Source organism: Vigna unguiculata, chromosome 1 (genome assembly GCF_037176805.1).
Source record: "Vigna unguiculata cultivar grain cowpea cultivar isolate G323 ecotype 2 chromosome 1, ASM3717680v1, whole genome shotgun sequence".
Taxonomy (NCBI): Eukaryota; Viridiplantae; Streptophyta; class Magnoliopsida; order Fabales; family Fabaceae; genus Vigna; species Vigna unguiculata.
In genome coordinates this window covers 44,918,607-44,938,980 of record NC_140792.1, presented here as the reverse complement: position 1 = coordinate 44,938,980, position 20,374 = coordinate 44,918,607, and the positions used below count along the sequence as shown (strand labels likewise).

Below are 20,374 nucleotides of genomic sequence, written 5' to 3'. Positions count from 1 at the left end.
AATGTTGATTATTAAATTTTAGTATTTAAAAAAAATGGTGTGTTTTGGGGTAAGAAACTAACATATATCAAATATAATGATTTATATGGCAAATAGAATCACAAGGTTAAACAATATTTCAAATAAAATATGTTTTCTATTATAATCCCATTTTTGTTTGGATTAGTAACTTTTATTAAAAGTTTTCTTCTGTACCAATTGGTTTACTAATACTTGTATGAATTACTTATGGAATTGATAGTTTGTAATATTTGTTTGATTAGGAAATGTATTAAATATAATATTTATTCAATATTTTATCATGAATAAAGTTGAGAATAATTTTTTTTTAAGAGGTGTAGAAGAGATGATGAAAATAACATGTTCGAAATTATATGGGAAGAAAAAGTTTCACATATTTTAAATCTTCTATACTTTTATAAACGAAAAAGTCAATTCCTGGTTGTTGAAAGTCTTAATATTATTAATGGCTTCTTTTTCAGTTGTGAGGGACTAAAAGTCATATTTTAATTTTGTGGGGATCACAAGTATGCACAAAAATTTAGAGGATTAAAAGTGAATTAGCACAATTAAGTATCAGCAACAAAATTTACAAAATAGGTCAAATTTCAATAGTACAATATATACTTTCTAATATAATACATATTTTACATTAAATTGTGTATGTAGGTAAATATATATTTTAGTTTAAATAAATCGTACATTTGATGCATAAAGAAAAGGTAAAGATAGGTTATTTCAACTGGGATTTAAAAAGTAAAATTGATATTTTAGTTTTTTTTTATTCTTTTAATTATTATTTTTTAAACTTAAATAATTATTCTTAATAAAAAAATATTTTTTAATTTTATCATTTTAATAATTATTTTTTGAATTCAAATAATTATTTATATATTATTTACACAATATTTTTTATTTTAAAAACTAAAATTTATTCTATTTGTATCCAAAATTATATATCTATAATTATATATATTCTTTTACTTTTTCAATTTTACTCTTTTAATTAAATTTTTAAAATTTAAATAATTTATAAATATTTAAAAATACGTATACAGTAACGGTAACACTATGTAAATGTAATATTATGATTAATTAGTCAAAATATATATAATTAATAATTTTCAATTTTAATCTTTTAATTAATATTTTTAGAATTTAAATAATTTAAAAATATTTAAAAATACTTACATACAGTAACGGTAACACTACATAAATGTACTATTATGATATTCCTTATGTTAAACAATGTAATTGTAATTTTATCTCTCACATGATACATTGAGTTTCAAACTTTCAGATTTTTTTCTTAAATAATAATTTAAAAGTTAAACATTATTTAAAAATTATTCAAACTTTTAAACTCCATTTTCTTTATCTTATTTATTAGTTTTATTTTATTTTATTTTTTGGTATTAAAATGGTTCTTTGCTTTTTAAGTTGCCTATGCCCAATAGGATATCTTTAGACAACGAATTAATTCCGAAGAACTAGAACATATATTTGAAGAAAAGAATGTTCACCAAATTGAATTTTAGGATAAGCATATGGTAATATTTATACAGGTGCAGGAGTTTCATTTCAAATTCAGACCGTATCTAAAAAGTTTATAAATTTGTAAGATAATATACAGTATATTGAACTTTTAAAAAGCATTTGTTAAAAAATTACACTTTTAAAATTGACCTTATCTTCATATAAAAGTGTGAGTAATATCGAACATTTTAAAATTTATTGAAAAGGTATAAAATAACGAGTAATACTTGTTAAATAAAAAATTAAAACCAAAGTTTAATAATTTTTAATAAATTTCAATCCATCGAAAAGCAATGGTTAGAAAATATAAGAATAAATAAATAAAAATTAATCCATTAAGCAAACATTTGTAAGAGAATATCCTTCTCTTACATAATATGCTCCCTTTCTGGTTGCTTAGATTATCCACAGACTAGATAAAGACGAATTGGTGATGAAGTGGAATATGGCATAATACAAGTTATGTTGGAACTCTATTCTTCCATAAGAAAAATACCAGTTTCAGAAGTTATGAAGTTTACAAAACCAGTTACTATATCTGTAATGTAAACGTTCTCATAGAATAAATACAAAATTTAGAACAATTTTTTTCAGCGTTATACTTATGATCTTAATTAAAAAAGTCAGTGATAAGGTAGAAACGATTGCATTATTATGTCAATGAATAAATTGCCTCCTTATGTCAATCTTGAATCCATGAATTTTTGTCCTTGAATTTGAATGGCCAAGGAAAATTGCCTTCTTAATTATTTACAGATGATTATAAAATGCAATTCAATTTCATACTATCATATTTTCAAGGCCAAAACTAGAAATTTCAAGCTAAGGTGAACCAATGGCATCATCCATCAAGTATGATAAGAACTGATCCTAAGTTCAGTGCAGGAAAAGAAACAAGTTCAGGCATGAAAATGACATTTGACAGATTATTCGGTTCCAAATAGACATTATTGAAACACCATCAGAATAATGATTTTACTACAATTGTAGAAAAACATAGGCAAATTCCATAATCAAATTGGACAAATGAAAATAGAAAAAGAAAATCAAAACCGAAAGACAAATTGAAGCATCAAACCCTATTGCTGATTAGAGAAAAACTGCAGAGATCTGAGAGAGACGTCTTAAGAGAGGGAATTTTTCAATTTTGCTAAAGATAAAATACGTTGCATGGGCTTTTTCACCCTTTCAAATTACAATCAATAGGGTCAAAATTCAGATAAAATTTAATTGCATCAAAAGAGTAATATTGAATTACCAACAAATAAATTGGAAGTAAAAAAAAAGAACAGTTTATGTATGATGATAAGGAAATGGGCATTACACCTAAGATTTAGCAATGAAACATGCAAATTATTCATCAATACTTAGCAAGACATCCATGGAAGGAAGAGATTAAATTCTTCACCACACGCCTATGCCTGAGGCTTCTCTGACTTGAGTGGCTTCACAACTTCCCATGTGAAGTCAGGGTCATCCCTTCCAAAGTGTCCATAAGCAGCTGTCTTCAAGAACCTGTGGCCACCCCTCTTCAGGTCCAAGTTAATGGTGATCATTCCAGGTCTGAAGTCGAAATTCTCCTTCACAATCTGAAGAATCTCCTTGTCGGGAATCTTTCCGGTTCCATAGGTATCAACAAAGACTGACAATGGCTCAGGGACACCGATGGCATAAGAAACTTGGACAATGCACCTTCTCGCAAGTCCATTTGCCACAACACTCTTTGCAGCCTGCCTCACAATATAGGCACCACTGCGGTCAACCTTGGTGGGGTCCTTGCCCGAAAAGGCACCACCACCATGAGCACCCCAGCCACCGTAGGTATCAATGATGATCTTTCTTCCAGTGAGACCAGCATCACCATGGGGGCCACCAATCACAAACCGGCCCGAAGGGTTAAGGTGGAAGATGGTCTTCTCATCAAGGTACTTCTCCGGAATGACAGGCTTGATAACATGCTCTTTAAGGTCAGCAGCAATTTGGTCATTGCTCACAGTTTCATCGTGTTGGGTGGAAATTAGAACGGTGTGAACACGGACTGGAACCATGGCACCGTTGTCATTGTAGTACTCAACAGTCACTTGTGTTTTACCATCTGGCCTCAACCAACCGCAGGTACCATTCTTCCTAACCTCGGTTAGGCGAGCACCGAGTTTGGTAGCAAGGACATGGCTGAGCGGCATGTATTCAGGGGTTTCATCAGTTGCATAGCCAAACATGTGACCCTGGTCACCGGCACCAACCTCCTCCGGCCGCTTGGTGAAGTGGCCGTGCACACCCTGGGCGATATCAGGGCTCTGCTGCTCGATGTTGACCAACACCTTGCATTTGTCAGCATCAAGACCAACATCATCAGAGATGAATCCAATGCTGCGGCATGTGTCACGGACAATCTTCTCGTAGTCTACTTCGGCCTTGGTTGTGATCTCCCCAAAGACCATCACCATGTTTGTCTTGGTGCATGTTTCACAGGCAACCTTGCTGTCAGGGTCCTGTGCAAGGCACGCGTCGAGCACTGCATCAGAGATCTGGTCGCACAGCTTGTCGGGGTGACCCTCGTTCACAGACTCAGATGTGAAGAGAAAGGTTTCGGTTGCCATTTATCAAGCTGCAGAAAACACAACGTTTAGTTTTACAATGTACATATGCTTAAGAACAAAAAAAAAATTATGTTGGTACTATAATGGACGCTGAGATTCGAGATCATATATTCCAAAGAAAATGAATTAAAGCATAGATCCCTACAACAAATTGATAGAAAATCTTTAAAGTTTATGCCAATTTGGACTAAAATAGTTTATCTTGATCTACTTTTAGAAAAACTCATGGTCCTAACAACATAATTGCAGATAAAACGATAAGAAAGTATATACGAATATTCCCGGGCACCAAGTAGGAACGAATCTTGGATTTCTGAAAGAAGAAAATATGGTGCACTTACTTGCGTTGTTCTTCAATAAGAATTTGAATTTCATTTTAGTAATCAACGTTCACCTTTAATATAACCCTCTATTTCGTAAATTAGTGAAACTCCAACAACAGTACAAAAGATCTACACATAACTTTTGTCCTTTCAAGAAACATTAAAGCACAACATATAACTCAAGCATTAGTTTTAATTTTAAAAATAGAACGCTAAGAAAAAATATTAGCCCTCGTCGAAGTCATTTTAAATGAACAGTATCACATGAGGCACAAAAACTAGACCCATACAGAGAGTGACAAAGAGAGAATAAGTTAGAACCGATTATTCTCGTGAAAGCATCAGATCTATACAACAAAAGACCAAAACTAAACAGAAATAGCATACCTTTCACATAATCAAACTACAATAGTGAAAATCATAGAAGAAGAGAAAATAAATATAAATAAAATTCAGATCCACAATCGTAAGGGTTTAGTTAAGGACAAGACAGGAAGCAATTTAATTTGGGTATAAAACATTACATACAGTTGTGGAAATGGAACATATATAAATTATTGATGGTAAGCAAAACAGGGTTTATAGAAAGAAAAACGGCACGAGAATAAAAGAGAAGAGAAGCGTGATGAACAAACCTCTAAAGAATGAAAGAATGGGTTTTGAACAAAAAATTCAGTGGTTGAAGTAAACCAGAGTCACCAGACAGTGCAGCAACCCAACAGCAAGTGACTGGTTTAGTGTGGTGAGGGTAAGAGAAAGAACGTGGTCTCGCTATTTATAGTGATCAATACCCACTCATATGACTGGACACCGGAACCAGCGGTGTGCCGTTAGATTTGACACCCAAATCAAAGGAGTCGGTGAGATTGTGATTTGCCACAGCGAGAGCGCGTCTAACCGGGTACCGCCAGTCACTCACCAACCTTAACCGAAAACGTGTCAGTGTCGGTAGCACAGTACGATACAGGTAGATCCCACCGTCGTCGTTGGTAAAATTCAAAATATTCTTAATAAAATATTACTTCTGCATCTACTTGTAAGCAAAATTTTCATACGGATAAATAAAACATGTAGCTTTTATTTCATATTTTCATTTTTATATAATAAATTTGTATCGTTAAGTAACTTTTATTTATATTTATTGGAAGTGATATTTAGATTTAAAAAAAAAAATTGGAATACTAGTGTTAAACAGTTAAAATAATTGAAATTTGATTTTACTTAAGTTTATTTTTTTAATATTTGAGTTTGAAGAGAATATTATTTTTTCTGTTTATACAATAGATCTTAATAATTAGTTAATATTTATTACAATATATATATATATATATATATATATATATATATATATATATATATATATTATTTTAAGAGTAACATTATTTTAAAATAATAAGACTTTTTGTAGGATGTAAAAAAATTAATACTGTGGATATCCGCGGATAAAATTCGTAATGGATAAGAAATAAATATTATAAATGGATATTTGTGAATAACGCATACGGATATTTTTTATACCCGCATGTTAACAGGACGGTTACGGGTACCATCGTATCTGTACTCGTAGATATCCGTACTCGTTATACTATAATTTAAATTAAAAAAAATTGAAAGAAACATGATTAAAATATTTATTCATCGATTTTGAATATATTAGTTTTTATTAATTGGTTTTAAAATACAACCTCTCTTACTTTGTAAACTGTCACTTAAATGTTTAAATATTATATAAATGAGTTATTTTGACTTTCTTTTAAATTTATGAATGTTATGTATTGATTATGATTAAGATGTGTCGTTAAATATTAAATTTCTTTTTTCTATAAATACCTACGGATATTACAAAAAATATATGGGTACGGGGCAGGTACGGGTACCATCGTATCCATACTCATGGATACCCGCACAGATATGGAGATGGGTACATGATAGATATTTATCCAGGGTACGGGAAACTAGTACTTATACTCTACCTATCCCATTGATATCTCTAACCCTTTTATTTTAATAATAAAACGCTTAACTATAAATATAATTTTCAAAGGGGACCTCATTACTTAAAAATATTTCATCTTTCTAGAAATCTCTTTCTTAGAGTTCTTTCTCTTTCTCTGAGTTATTTGATCATGTGATCATCTGTTTCAAGATAGGAGACCGTCGGTGTCATCCTTGCGGCAAGATATTCAAATTCATCCGATCAATTTCTTCAGTTGAGTAACTTGATTCTTATCTCTTCCTTTATGTAGTTTTGGTAATTTTTGCATGTGTCTATCTTTGAGATCACATGTGCTCCTTTAGTATTTTGTTTAGTTCTATGTTGATCAATGGTCATAAGGATATTATTTGATCATCTTTGTGGTATTTCTATTGTGTAGATAGAGTACCTTATGGATTGAGGAAGGTTTTGGTGTTGTTAGAGTTAGTCAAGCTTTTCTTCAGGTAAGGGAAGCTACTTTTTCTTGTCTATGTGAGTGAGTTTGATAGAGATTGATATTGGCATGTTTGTGATTGATTTAGTAATTATCATTAATTATATGAATGATTTTTTGTATGTGTAGTGTTTAATGAAATTTGTATGATTTGATGATTGATTGTAAGGAAATCGGGAAGAAATGTAGCATTTGAGTCATTAATCAAATTGGTACCAACTCGTATGATTTAAAGATTATTTTAGACCAATACATAAAGGAGATTAACCAATTTGAGCTATGAAATAGGTCTTGATTTGTAGCAGGAGATCCCAACCTCGGATTTGTTTCATAGTCCTTGGCATTAAGAGGATTAACATTGTGTGATTAAGTGATGACTCCTTGTGATTTTGTACTATGCGGAGTCTAGAAACCATCATAAGTGCATACCTCCAATGAATCCTATATCAATGGATCATATCCAGATAATTGAGTCTACTGTCAACTGCTATATGTGTATAAATATGCATTGTATTACTTTAATGTTAAAGTGTTGTGCCTCATGTTTTATTACATATAACTTCTTTTGTATATTGTGATTTTTGTGTTGTTTGGTGTTCTTTTATTTTTATTTTTTGCAACGATTACTTAATTGTGTGAGGAGAGGAGTGCACATGTGTGGATACTCCTTTAAACGGAAAGCGCTAAAATTGCTAAATAGAGTTTGTTTTTATAATGATTAAGATAAATTTTAAGAGATTTATGATTTAATTAACTATATATTATATTATATAGTTATTTATTTTATATAACTGTATTAATATTTTATATATAATTATCTGTTTTGTTTTATCATAATTTTAATATTTCATTTAGTTATTTATACTATATATATTAAATTTATGTAATTACAATATTTTTTAAAACTTATTTTCAAATCATTACGGTTTTGGTATGAATAGTATTTGCAGCGAACGTTAAAATTTGAAAATGAATAATTATATTATTTTATCTAATTAAACGCTATATTTAAAATGCATTTTTTTTAAAGATAGGACAATATATTTTTTTTGACGCCTTCATACTCACTTTCTTTTTGTTCTCTCTCTCTTAAAATTTCTCTTAAGAAATGTTTGACTTATAGTCTCTCCATTTGTCTTTATACACATTATGAGGAGTAAGTAATGGATGACATATTTTCCCACATTTCCAATACTCTCCATTTATTAACATTTATAATTTCTGCTTTCTTTGGGAAAAGTGAATTTTCATTGTAAAAAAGAAAAAGAAAATATGTTTATTTATGATTTGATTGGAATTTTCACCTCTATTAGGAATAGACCTCAACTAATGCGTAAATCTCATTTTATTAAACTAAATTTATAAAATTTAAGTAGCCTTGAGTTACACTTTCTACTAATATAAATTTATTTAACTATTATATCAATCAAAATCAACTCTTAAAAATAATAATATAAAAGATACTCGTGAATAATATATGATTGTCAACTCACACTTACATTTATGTCATTTAAAAAGGTTAAAAAATGGATATTATTGAAAAAATGTTGTGCTAAAAAAAAGTATTAAGTGTTGTGATTTGTGAATAGTTATTGAGTAGTAAGGTAGTGGCTTAATATGAAGTGGAATATGAGCGTCTTATTCTAAATGGATGCCAAAATACCAAATTTTAGTCACTAAATGAATGGAATATTACCACTAGTTGGGTATAAAGCGGCACTAGAATCACTTTAGGCCGTTTTGTCACTCATTTTACTTCAAGAATAAAAGAAAAAAAAGTGTTTATATGTGAAGCGTTGTGGTTCACAGTTTAAAAATGAGATTATAATTGTTCAGCAAAAAATTTGTTACAGATGACATTAATTATCTCGTGACAAAGATTAAATGGACTGTGGCACAATCAAATCTTGATATTTGAACTTCTAAAAAGCTATTAATAAAAGTACGTTTTAGATGTATTTTTATTTTAACTAATCTTCCTATTGGTATTGGGTAGCACAACGCGTAGAACATGGGTATAGAGTAGGAAGAATTAATGTCGTGGGAAATAAGTGAATTTATGAAAAAGGAATTGGCATGAGTCAAAGGTAGTTGATTGAACTTTTAAGAAGAGAAAGGAAAAGAAAAAACAAGAAAATGCATAATGACAAAATTTTATGCTAAACCAATGAGTGGTGTTGGCGTTGGTGAATGACGCCATTGGTTATGCAACGTTATTCGCAAGGTGGAATAGAGTGTGGAATATGACCAATCATATTCCAAATCTACGGCAAAATTTACATTTTTTAGTCAGTAGAAGGAATATGAATAGTTTAAAGTAACCCGAATCAAAACTGTGACAAGGACAAATTATTTATCATGCTATTTACCTTAATGACTTGTGAAATATAAATTTTATGATTTATTTTAGTGTTGTTTTATAAGACTTTATGGCTAGGTTTATGAGTGATCAGTGTGTTTTGCTTAGATATTCTAAGTTTGATTTACTTCTTGGGAAAAAGAACATTTTTCAGAAAATAATGTCTTCAAGAAATATTTTTTAGTGGATTTTCCCACAAAAATATTTCTTTGGGAGGTAAAAAAAAAAAAACTTGTTCGAGTTAAAATGTAAACTTTTCAATAAACATCGTGTTTTTGTTATTAATTCATTGATTTTATTTCCCGCAAAAAGAAACAAATTTAGTTTTTATCTTTAAAAAGCACTTATGTAATACTTTTCGCAACCAAAAGAATAGTAATACCCACGACTCTTATTTCTTATGAATAATAATTTTGTACATGAAAAGTTTTCTCTTCCACCAATTTTTCTTTTACTTTCAAGTATTCAACCTTATGAGAAAATATTTTTTTCTTTTATAGTTTTGTATTACTTAAAATTGGTCTCACACATTACGCGTTCAATTATAAAAAAAAAAAATTAACTCATTTCCTACACACAAATTATGATTAATATTAGGAATGACTAAAATATTGCTTAAAATATTGGTTAGTATCAGTAAGTAACATTACTTCACAAAAATAAAATACAATACATTTTCTTACTAAAATCTTTAATTTTTACCACATTAAATGATTTAATATAAATAATATGCTATCTTATAATTTATTGATTACTTTAGCTAACTTTTGACTAAAAACTAATCGAAGCAATTTGTTTAAGGGTTAAATATGTATCAGTTAGTTTTATAAAAAAAAGAGAGAGAGAGAGAGAAAACACACCATTTTATGACATACAGTATACCATTTAATCGCATTTTCAAGAACAAGAAAATTTGGCAGACTCATAATTAACTTAATCAATGTGAAGGGTTTGACTAAACTTTCAGTTAATCTCAACAGATCTAAGTACTACAAATAGTTGAACTTGATACTTTTGAAAAATAAGTTAATTTGATTATTTTAAAATTTTATAATAATCTCGTTATTACTTAATGTGACATATATTTAATTGTGAGTTATTTTGAAGTACAGTGAGTGATGGTAACGTAATTAATGGTTTAAAATGTTAATTGTACATAACAAAAAAAGTTAAAATTGTCTGGTGAAGAGTATGAATTTGGAAGACGATCTCTAATATGGAGAAAATGAATATATGATAACAATGGTTTTTGTCAAAGTAGAAAGCTATGAATGAAAAGTGGGTGGGTGATGAGAGATATTATTAATTAATGGACACATTTATGCAAGTGGAAAAACCACAATCCTATGTTGTTGTTAATTATTTGAAAGGTGGTTGGTTTGGTGACCAACCAACACCAATGAACTTCCCAACCCATTAGTCTAGTGTAGTTCAAAAATAGTCAAGTGTGGTTCATCACTTCCCACAATCATGGATGAATAAAATCATTAATTTTAATATTCATTTTATATTATTTTCTTTCATGGGTAAAGAACAGAACCATGAGTAAAAGTTGAGAAGCAAAAAGAAAAAGAAAAGGAAAATCCAAGAACAACTCAAGATTGAACTTTACAATCTGTGGACTGAGATAGAGAGTTCCCTCTGTTTCCATGTTTCAACGCAAAGGTCAGATCTGATATTCTGGATGGATCTGAAAACCATAAACTATATGTGGTAACGTGTGCAACATGCTATCCACCACCCAGGACACAACTTGTCGCCATTTTCTTATGGCGAAGTAATTGCGTTTTAAGAAAGAGACTACAAAATCTTTTACTACTAATAACGTATTTCAGTTGAAAATGCATTTAATGCATACGGACAAGACCGGGTTCTTAATTGTGTGGATAAAAAAAAGTTATGGAAACAATATATTTCAGTTTTGTTTAAATTTGCTTGCCAGATTATTCACTTCCAAACGGACATCATAGAAACTACCTTCCCTGATTACACAATTTCAGAACAACATTGTCAAATTCCATAATCAAATCCGACAAATCAAAACCAAAACATACATTAAAGCATTATACCCTGTATCTAATTAGAGAAGAAATGCAGAGAGATCTGAGAGAGAAAGAGAGACAAATCAGAACGAACTATAGAGAGACGTCTTCAGGGAGGGAATTTTCAATTTTGTGAAATATAAAATGCGTTGCAGAGGGCTTTTTTCACCCTTTCAGATTACATTCAATAGCTACAAAATTAACATAGAATTTAATTGCATCAAAACAGTAATATTAATTAACAAAAAAATAAATTGTAAGTAAAAAAGAACAGTTTTTAAACTATAAGGAAATAGCTTTAGACCTAGTACTAACGAAACACGCAAATTATTCATCAACACTTAGCAACACATCTATTGAAGGGAGGGATTAAGTTCTTCAGCACACGCCTAGGCCTGAGGCTTCTCTGACTTGAGTGGCTTCACAACTTCCCATGTGAAGTCAGGGTCATCCCTTCCGAAGTGTCCATAAGCAGCTGTCTTCAAGAACCTGTGGCCACCCCTCTTCAGGTCCAAGTTAATGGTGATCATTCCAGGTCTGAAGTCGAAATTCTCCTTCACAATCTGAAGAATCTCCTTGTCGGGAATCTTTCCGGTTCCGTAGGTATCAACAAAGACTGACAATGGCTCAGGGACACCGATGGCATAAGAAACTTGGACAATGCACCTTCTCGCAAGTCCATTTGCCACAACACTCTTTGCAGCCTGCCTCACAATATAGGCACCACTGCGGTCAACCTTGGTGGGGTCCTTGCCCGAAAAGGCACCACCACCATGAGCACCCCAGCCACCGTAGGTATCAATGATGATCTTTCTTCCAGTGAGACCAGCATCACCATGGGGGCCACCAATCACAAACCGGCCCGAAGGGTTAAGGTGGAAGATGGTCTTCTCATCAAGGTACTTCTCCGGAATGACAGGCTTGATAACATGCTCTTTAAGGTCAGCAGCAATTTGGTCATTGCTCACAGTTTCATTGTGTTGGGTGGAAATTAGAACGGTGTGAACACGGACTGGAACCATGGCACCGTTGTCATTGTAGTACTCAACAGTGACTTGGGTTTTACCATCTGGCCTCAACCATCCACAGGTACCATTCTTCCTAACCTCGGTTAGGCGAGCACCGAGTTTGGTGGCAAGGACATGGCTGAGCGGCATGTATTCAGGGGTTTCGTCAGTGGCATAGCCAAACATGTGACCCTGGTCACCGGCACCAACCTCCTCCGGCCGCTTGGTGAAGTGGCCGTGCACACCCTGGGCGATATCAGGGCTCTGCTGCTCGATGTTGACCAACACCTTGCATTTGTCAGCATCAAGACCAACATCATCAGAGATGAATCCAATGCTGCGGCATGTGTCACGGACAATCTTCTCGTAGTCTACTTCGGCCTTGGTTGTGATCTCCCCAAAGACCATCACCATGTTTGTCTTGGTGCATGTTTCACAGGCAACCTTGCTGTCAGGGTCCTGTGCAAGGCACGCGTCGAGCACTGCATCAGAGATCTGGTCGCACAGCTTGTCGGGGTGACCCTCGTTCACAGACTCAGATGTGAAGAGAAAGGTTTCGGTTGCCATTTATTAAGCTGGAGAAAACACAACGTTTAGTTTTACAATGTACATATGCTTAAGCAAAAAATAAATAAAAACTTCTGTTGGTGCTATGATGGAAGCTGAGATTCGAGATCATATATTCCAAAGAAAGTAAATTAAAGCATACATCCCTACAGCAAATTGATAGAAAATCTCGAAAGTTTATGCCAAGTTGAACTAAATAGCTTCATCTTGATCTACTTTTAGAAAAAAACTTCTGGCGCTAACAAAATAATTGCAGATAAAACGATAAGAAAGTATATACAAATATTCCCGGGCACCATCTTGGAAGGAATCTTGGATTTCTGAAAGAAGAAAAATTAGCCCTCATCGAAGTAATTTTAAATGAAGACAACGCTAAAGGGTTCAAGAAAGAAAAGACTCAATGAGCAATATCGCATGAGGCACAAAAACTAGATCCAGACAGAAAAAGAATAAGTTAGAACAGAGTATTCTCGTGGGAGCATCAGATCTATACAACAAAAGACCAAAACTCAATAGAAATAGCATCCCATTTCACATAATCAAACGACAACAGTGAAAAGCATGGAAGAAAAGAAAATGAACATAAATAAAATTCAGATCCATAATCGTAAGGGTCTAGTTAAGGACAAGACAGGAGGAAATTCAATTTGGGAAAAACATTTTGCAGTTGTGGAAATGGAACACATATAAATTATAGATAGTGAGGAAAGGAAGGTTTATAGAAAGAAAAACGGTACGAGAATAGAAGAGAAGCGTAATGAACGAACCTCCAAAGAATGAAAGAATGGAATTTGAACAAAGAAATTCAGTGAGGGGAAGTAAACCAGTGTCACACCAGACAGTGCAGAACCAAACAGCAAGTGACTGGTTTAGTGTTGTGAGGGTAAGCGAAAGAACCTTGTCTCGCTATTTATAATGATCACTGCCTCCTTCGTATGACTGGATACCGGAACCGGCTGTGGAGCCGTTAGATTTGAGACCCAAATCAAAGGGGTCGGTGAGATTGTGATTTGCTACAGCGAGAGCGCGTCTATAACCGGGAAACACCGGTCACTTACCAACCTCCACGGAAAACGTGTCAGTGTCGGTAGCACAGTACGTTACAGTAGATCCCACCGTCATCGTTGGTAAGCATAATTATTCTCTTCCACGTAGTTAAATTTATTTAATACTTTCATTTTTTATAATAAATATATACTTTTAAATAATTTTTATTATATATTTATTGGAAAAAAAAATTTAAATATGAATATCACTTTATAGTTGGAATGTATTTTCTTTAATTATTGATCCTACATTATTGTCATAATGAAATCCTTTAATAATATAATAAATAATATTTGAATTCCTAGTTGTCATTTGTATTTTTTTCATATTTTTCGCGGAAGAAAAATTTGCGAATTTCCTTTTAATAATATTAATCACTTTCCTTATCCGTGTACATAGAAGTAAAATAATAGTTACATAAAATAATCAAATAATGAAGTTGTATAAGTAAAATATTTTATATCTGAGAGAATAATTGTGACAAACTATATGTAATAGAAAAAATAATTTTGGATCTCCTCTATATTGTTTTGAAATTTTTCATAAAATAATATTAAGAAAAAAATTACATAATGCTGAACAGTTTAACAATGGTAGAGACTTAAAGTCAAAATTAAAAATAAACAACATTAAGATCCAGAGAGAGAAAAACAAAACAACAACGAAGCAAAAAACTAAGTGATAGAAAAGGCGTAAATAAAAATCATTTTCATAACTATAACAGTCTAATTAGGACAAATACAAAAACCAACTGGGATCTTTTCGACTACATGTGACACGAATTTAACTAATATACAAATTTGATATTACTTTACAAGAGTCTTGAAACATTAATTTTTGTGAATTTTTCTTTTTATATAATATTTAATCTTATCATTTTTATTTATCGTAGAACTTAAACACTAACTTAAAAAATTATTTCTACTAAAGTCGTATCTAAATATTACTTACGGATATGAAATTCATAGGAAAACAGCTAAACAAAAGAAAGCATGTGAGGAAATGCGATGGACCCACACGACCGAACACCGGAGCTATTAGTGTCGCCGTTAGATTTTAAGCCAAGATTAAGGGTTTGGTGAGATTGTCATTTACCACAATTTATAGAAATGCAACGTGAATTCAAACTCACATTAAGTAAATGGAAATTTTGATTTATACATGAAAATAAACTTACAAATACATCGTTTTAGAATTTTGAGTCGAAGTGAATGCATAACTATTTTATATAAATTGCTTATTTTTATTCTTTCACAAGAAAAAAAAATGTAAAAATATCCACGAAATGCCCTTCTATAAGTAAAACCGTGGTTCATGCACTAATCCTAACTGAAAATATGTTCTTGTTGGTAGCATAATAAGGTAGATTTTCTTTATGTTTATAATAAAAATATAGATTTGTTTGCGATTGCCGTGTTAAAAAAATTGTATGTTTTAATTTTAATTAATATTCGACGTGTGTAGCATAACTTCGTTGTTGACTCTGAAGAATTAATTTTTGTGTATATATGTAGGAAATGCGAATAAGTGGATTTGAAATGTAGTTGATTGAAGTTGAAAGAAGAGAAATGAAAAGGAAACAAGAAACACAAAGTGGTGTCGGCGTAGGTGAATGACGCTATGGTTATGCAACATTATTCGCAAGGTAGTGGCTTAATAGAATGTAGAAGGAATGTGGATGGTTTAAGTAACTAAATTAAAACTATGACATGGACTTTATCACAGTAATTTTATCTTTTAAAAATATTTTATATAAATATTTTTCACCAACCAAATGAACTTTATTTTATTCTTAAGAATAGAGATTACCAAGAAATCTGGTTTTCATGAATAATAATTATAAGTAACAAAATTTTCTTATCCACCAAACTTTGTTTTACTTTCAAACACTAATACAAAATTAATCATATAACAATGCAGTAATATTTTTATAAATAAATTGAAGCGATTTACGTCAAATTTTTTATTATCTAAGGTAAAACGAATCATTTAAGTTAGACTTAATTTTATGTCAAATAATAAAAAATTCAACATATATATCATATATAGGGGTTTTCTCCTCCTTTTTTATTGTGCAAAAACATGCAAAAACACGTTAAAAAAGCTATTGCAAGTTATGGTTTGTTTTCCAGTAATGAAATGATGTTGGCTTATGACTCACTTTTGCGTTGGTGTTGGTTTTGCTTCATTGTTGTAGTTTATTTGCTAAATTTTGTATTTTCATTTGTTGTCGTGACTATTTATTGGCAAACTCAATCATAACTTGCATCAATGTCTTATTATTTTGTTTGTCGTGTTTGTTATTGTAAAAAAAATATGTTGTGATAAAAGAGTTTATATACTTTTGACTTCATGACATTTAAAATCAAAATTCAACTTCAGTTCTTACCTTAGTTCATTTCTACCACCAATAAAAGAAACTAAAAAAAAATGAGTATTTTTGAACTTGCTTCAATTTGAGAGGTTATATATCAAATGAAGGATTTTTTTATAAAGTTGAAGAAGAGTTAGTAAACAGAAAAATCATACTTTAGACAAAGGTTGGACACTTAAAAAGAAGATTGAGTTGAACAAATTCAAAAGTATTTAAGGGTATTGAGTATCTTTGAACCCGTGCAACTCAGTATTTTTTTCTAAGTGGTCTAACCTTGGCCCTAAATTTGATTGTTTACTGATACTCCTCCAACTATTAAAATCCTTCATTTGATATGCAATACATTAAACCAAAGCAAGCTCAAAGTGGTGACAGACTTTTTTCATGTAAGACCTTGGTAGTGTCCAACATAAATTGATGCATTTACGTTGGACCTTTTGTTAGGAATCCAAGTATGATTCTAAGTCCCACATTGGCTAGAAATGAGAAAGTGGAGCACTATATAAAAATAAAGACCCATAAACTCATTGCCTTAAGGTTTTGGGTTGAGAGTGGTGTCAGTGTCTTATGTGGTTAGGCTCAAATCTCATTAGTGTTGTTCTCCCCACTCGTGGTTAGAAATGCTTCCGCTGGAGGGGGAGTGTACCAATATGGTTGAAGGGACTCACCCTTGAGGAGAAGATTGTTAGGAATCCAAGTGTCAGTGTAAAACCTGACACTAAACTTACGACGTGTTCTTTATGTAAAGTCAATTTATGTGTCCTACAATAATATTCAACATAAGATTGATGTAAAAATATAAAAATAACTAATGTAAAAAGTTGACATTTGTATTAGTGAAATCTTCAACCTAATGAAAAAAAAAAATTTCTCTTATTATTCTATGTTACTTATAAATTAGTCTCATATATTATGAGTTCAATTTTAAGAAACTAATTAATTTTTAGTCAAGTTTCTTCTTCCATGCACCAAAATTATGATTAATATTATAAAATATTTAAAAAATAAAATATCAGGTATTTTTTACAACATAAATGATTCAAAAAAAATAGCATGGTCTTTTTTTAGGACATTTTTTTTATTTTAAATAAAAGAAAGTTAGTTTTCCACCTCCATTGCACGATGGGATATTTAATAGAAAACATGACTACAATCAATGTCCCGAAAACCTTGTTTACTTATTTTTTTATATAAATTAAATAAAAGGGAAACATATTTTTTCAGTTTCATATTTCTGAAAATAATAATATTTTACTGTTATAAATTTTCATAGTAGGAAACCTCAAAATAAAATATATAAAACACAAACCCTCACATATATCAATCAACTTATAGATGGAGACGGGTAAGAAAGCACATATAACATTTTTTTGATATTTCATCACTCTTTCAAGAAAAAAATGACAAAGCTTTGAAATCATCTTAATCAAGTGTTGACTAAACGGTTAGTTATTGTTTACGGTGTGTGATGAGAAATATTATTAATTAATTGATGAGTGGAAAAACCATAATCCTTTGTTGTTAATTATTTGAAAGGTGGTTGCTTTGGTGACCAAGCATTATAGCCTTGTGTAGGTCAAAAAACATAGTCAAGTGTGATTCATCACTTTCCACATTTTAGACTCAGATATACTTCATCATCTTTAAAACTATCACCATTTCAATGTGCCACCATTTCTCTGAATCAATGAGAAGAAAACCAACGTCACGTTTTTTTGACAATCATTAGTTTTAATAATTATATATTCCTTTCTTTTATGGGTAAAGAACAGGACCATGAGTAAAAGTCGAGAAACAAAAAGAAAAAAGGAAAGAAGGAAAATCTAAGAACAACTCTGTTAAATATCTGCTTTTTTAACTGCAGATGGTTGTTTAATTTTTTTAATTAGTCAATAGGTCTTCCTAAACTTTAGGTGCAAGTATGTTTGTTATTCACGTTTCCTGAAATCATGGTTATGTGGTTACTGTCAGTTTTATTTTATTTATTATAAATGTACTACTGCGTTGAATAAAATAAGCCATTTTTCACATCAATCTCATAATACTGCACACTTTACCTGGTTCTGTTTTTCCTTCTCCCGATTAAATTATTTCCCTTTCAACTCCAACAATCTGGTATCCAGAGCTGTTTTCTTACGGGCCTGTGAAACAATGGACGCTGAATCAAATTTCTCCCAAGTAGCACCTCCGGTCTTTGACGGAGAGAACTACGATGCCTGGGCGATAAAAATGGGGGCTTACTTAGAGGCTTTGGATCTTTGGGAAGCCATTGAAGAAGATTACGAAATCCTTCCGCTGCCCGATAATCCCACCATGACCCAGATGAAAAGTTACAAGGAGAAGAAAACTCGGAAAGCAAAGGCGAAATCATGTCTCTTTGCTGGTGTTTCGGCAACCCTCTTCACTCGAATCATGACCCTAAAAACAACAAAAGAAATATGGGAGTATCTAAAGAAGGAGTATGCAGGGGATGAAAGGATTCGAGGTATGCAAGTGTTGAATTTGATGAGAGAATTTGAGCTTCAAAAGATGAAGGAGTCTGAGACCATTAAAGAGTACTCAGACAGATTGTTTGCCATTGTTAACAAGGTAAGATTACTTGGCACAAATTTTTTGGATTGCAGAATTATCGAAAAAATTCTTGTAACTGTGCCAGAAAGGTATGAGGCATCCATAACCACTCTAGAAAATACAAAAGATCTGTCCAAGATTACCTTGGCAGAGGTGTTACATGCCTTGCAGGCCCAAGAGCAACGGAGGCTTATGAGACAAGATCAAGTGGTTAAAGGTGCATTACCGGCAAAGCATCACAGTGGAAAGAAAAACTTCAAAAAGCATAAACAAACAAGCGGTGAAAACACTACATACAAAGGCAAGGGCAAAAAGAAAAATTACCCACCTTGTGAGCACTGCGGAAAATTGGGTCATCCACCATTCAGGTGTTGGAAAAGACCAGATGCAAAATGCAACAAGTGTTATCAACTTGGACATGAAGCTGTAATTTGTGGAAGCAAACAACATGAAGTCAATGCCCAAGTTGTTGAGCAAGATGACGAAGATCATATTTTCTTTGCTTCAATTTTTTCAGTAAAGAGTAACTCTGAATGTTGGTTGATTGATAGTGGTTGTACCAACCACATGTCGTATGACAAAACTCTATTCAAGCACTTAAAGCCTACTAAAGTCTCAAAGGTCAGAATAGGAAATGGTGACTATATTTCTGCAAAAGGAAAAGGAACCGTAGCAATTTCAACGAGCTCAGGTACAAAAATAATCTCCGATGTTCTTTATGTACCTGACATTGATCAAAATTTGCTAAGTGTAGGACAGTTGATGGAAAAGGGATTTAAAGTGTCCTTTGAACATCAAAACTGCCTTATCTCTGACATTGCTGGCCGGGAGGTTCTAAGGGTTAAAATGAGAGGTAAAAGCTTCTCATTTGATCCAACAGAGGAGAAGAATGTAGCCTATTACACTCAAGCCAATCTCATAGAACTTTGGCACAAAAGACTAGGTCATTATCATCTTGAAAGAATGTTGAAAATACAGAAGAATGACATGTCTCCAGGTGTACCAACACTTTCTGAAAATCTTTCAAATTGTAATGCTTGTCAATTTGGTAAACAAAACAGAAAGTCTTTTCCCAAATCATCTTGGAGAGCCTCTCAAAAGTTGCAACTAATTCACACTGATGTGGCAGGACCTCAAAGAACACCATCACTACAAGGTAGTCTTTACTTTATTTTGTTCATAGATGATTTTACAAGAATGTGCTGGATTTTTTTCTTGAAATTCAAGCATGAAGTTGCTGGAGTATTTATGAAGTTCAAGAAAATGGTGGAAACTCAAAGTGGCTACAAGATTCAATTTCTAAGATTAGACAATGGGAAGGAGTATACATCAACAAAATTTAATCTATTTTGTGAAGAAGCAGGAATTGCGCATCAATTGACAGCTCCTTACACTCCTCAACAAAATGGGGTAAGTGAAAGGAGAAACAGATCTGTGATGGAGATGGCTAAATGCATGTTGCATGAGAAGGAGCTGCCTAAAAAATTTTGGGCAGAAGCGGCTAATACAACTGTTTTCT

General features: G+C 31.9%; 2 protein-coding genes across 2 annotated transcripts; both read right to left on the bottom strand.

The window, feature by feature from the left end:
* Positions 1-2,805: 2,805 nt before the first annotated feature.
* Positions 2,806-5,232, bottom strand: LOC114179423 (S-adenosylmethionine synthase 1). Its single transcript, XM_028065768.2, has 2 exons — positions 5,095-5,232; positions 2,806-4,144 (listed from the first exon to the last, which is right to left on the bottom strand). Exon 2 carries the CDS (start codon positions 4,134-4,136, stop codon positions 2,952-2,954), a length of 1,185 nt encoding a protein of 394 aa, XP_027921569.1. The 5' UTR covers positions 4,137-4,144; positions 5,095-5,232; the 3' UTR covers positions 2,806-2,951.
* Positions 5,233-11,397: 6,165 nt separating this feature from the next.
* Positions 11,398-13,810, bottom strand: LOC114179098 (S-adenosylmethionine synthase 1-like). Its single transcript, XM_028065318.2, has 2 exons — positions 13,631-13,810; positions 11,398-12,871 (listed from the first exon to the last, which is right to left on the bottom strand). The coding sequence occupies exon 2, from the start codon at positions 12,861-12,863 to the stop codon at positions 11,679-11,681; it is 1,185 nt and encodes a 394-aa protein (XP_027921119.1). The 5' UTR covers positions 12,864-12,871; positions 13,631-13,810; the 3' UTR covers positions 11,398-11,678.
* Between the last annotated feature and the right edge of the window lie 6,564 nt (positions 13,811-20,374).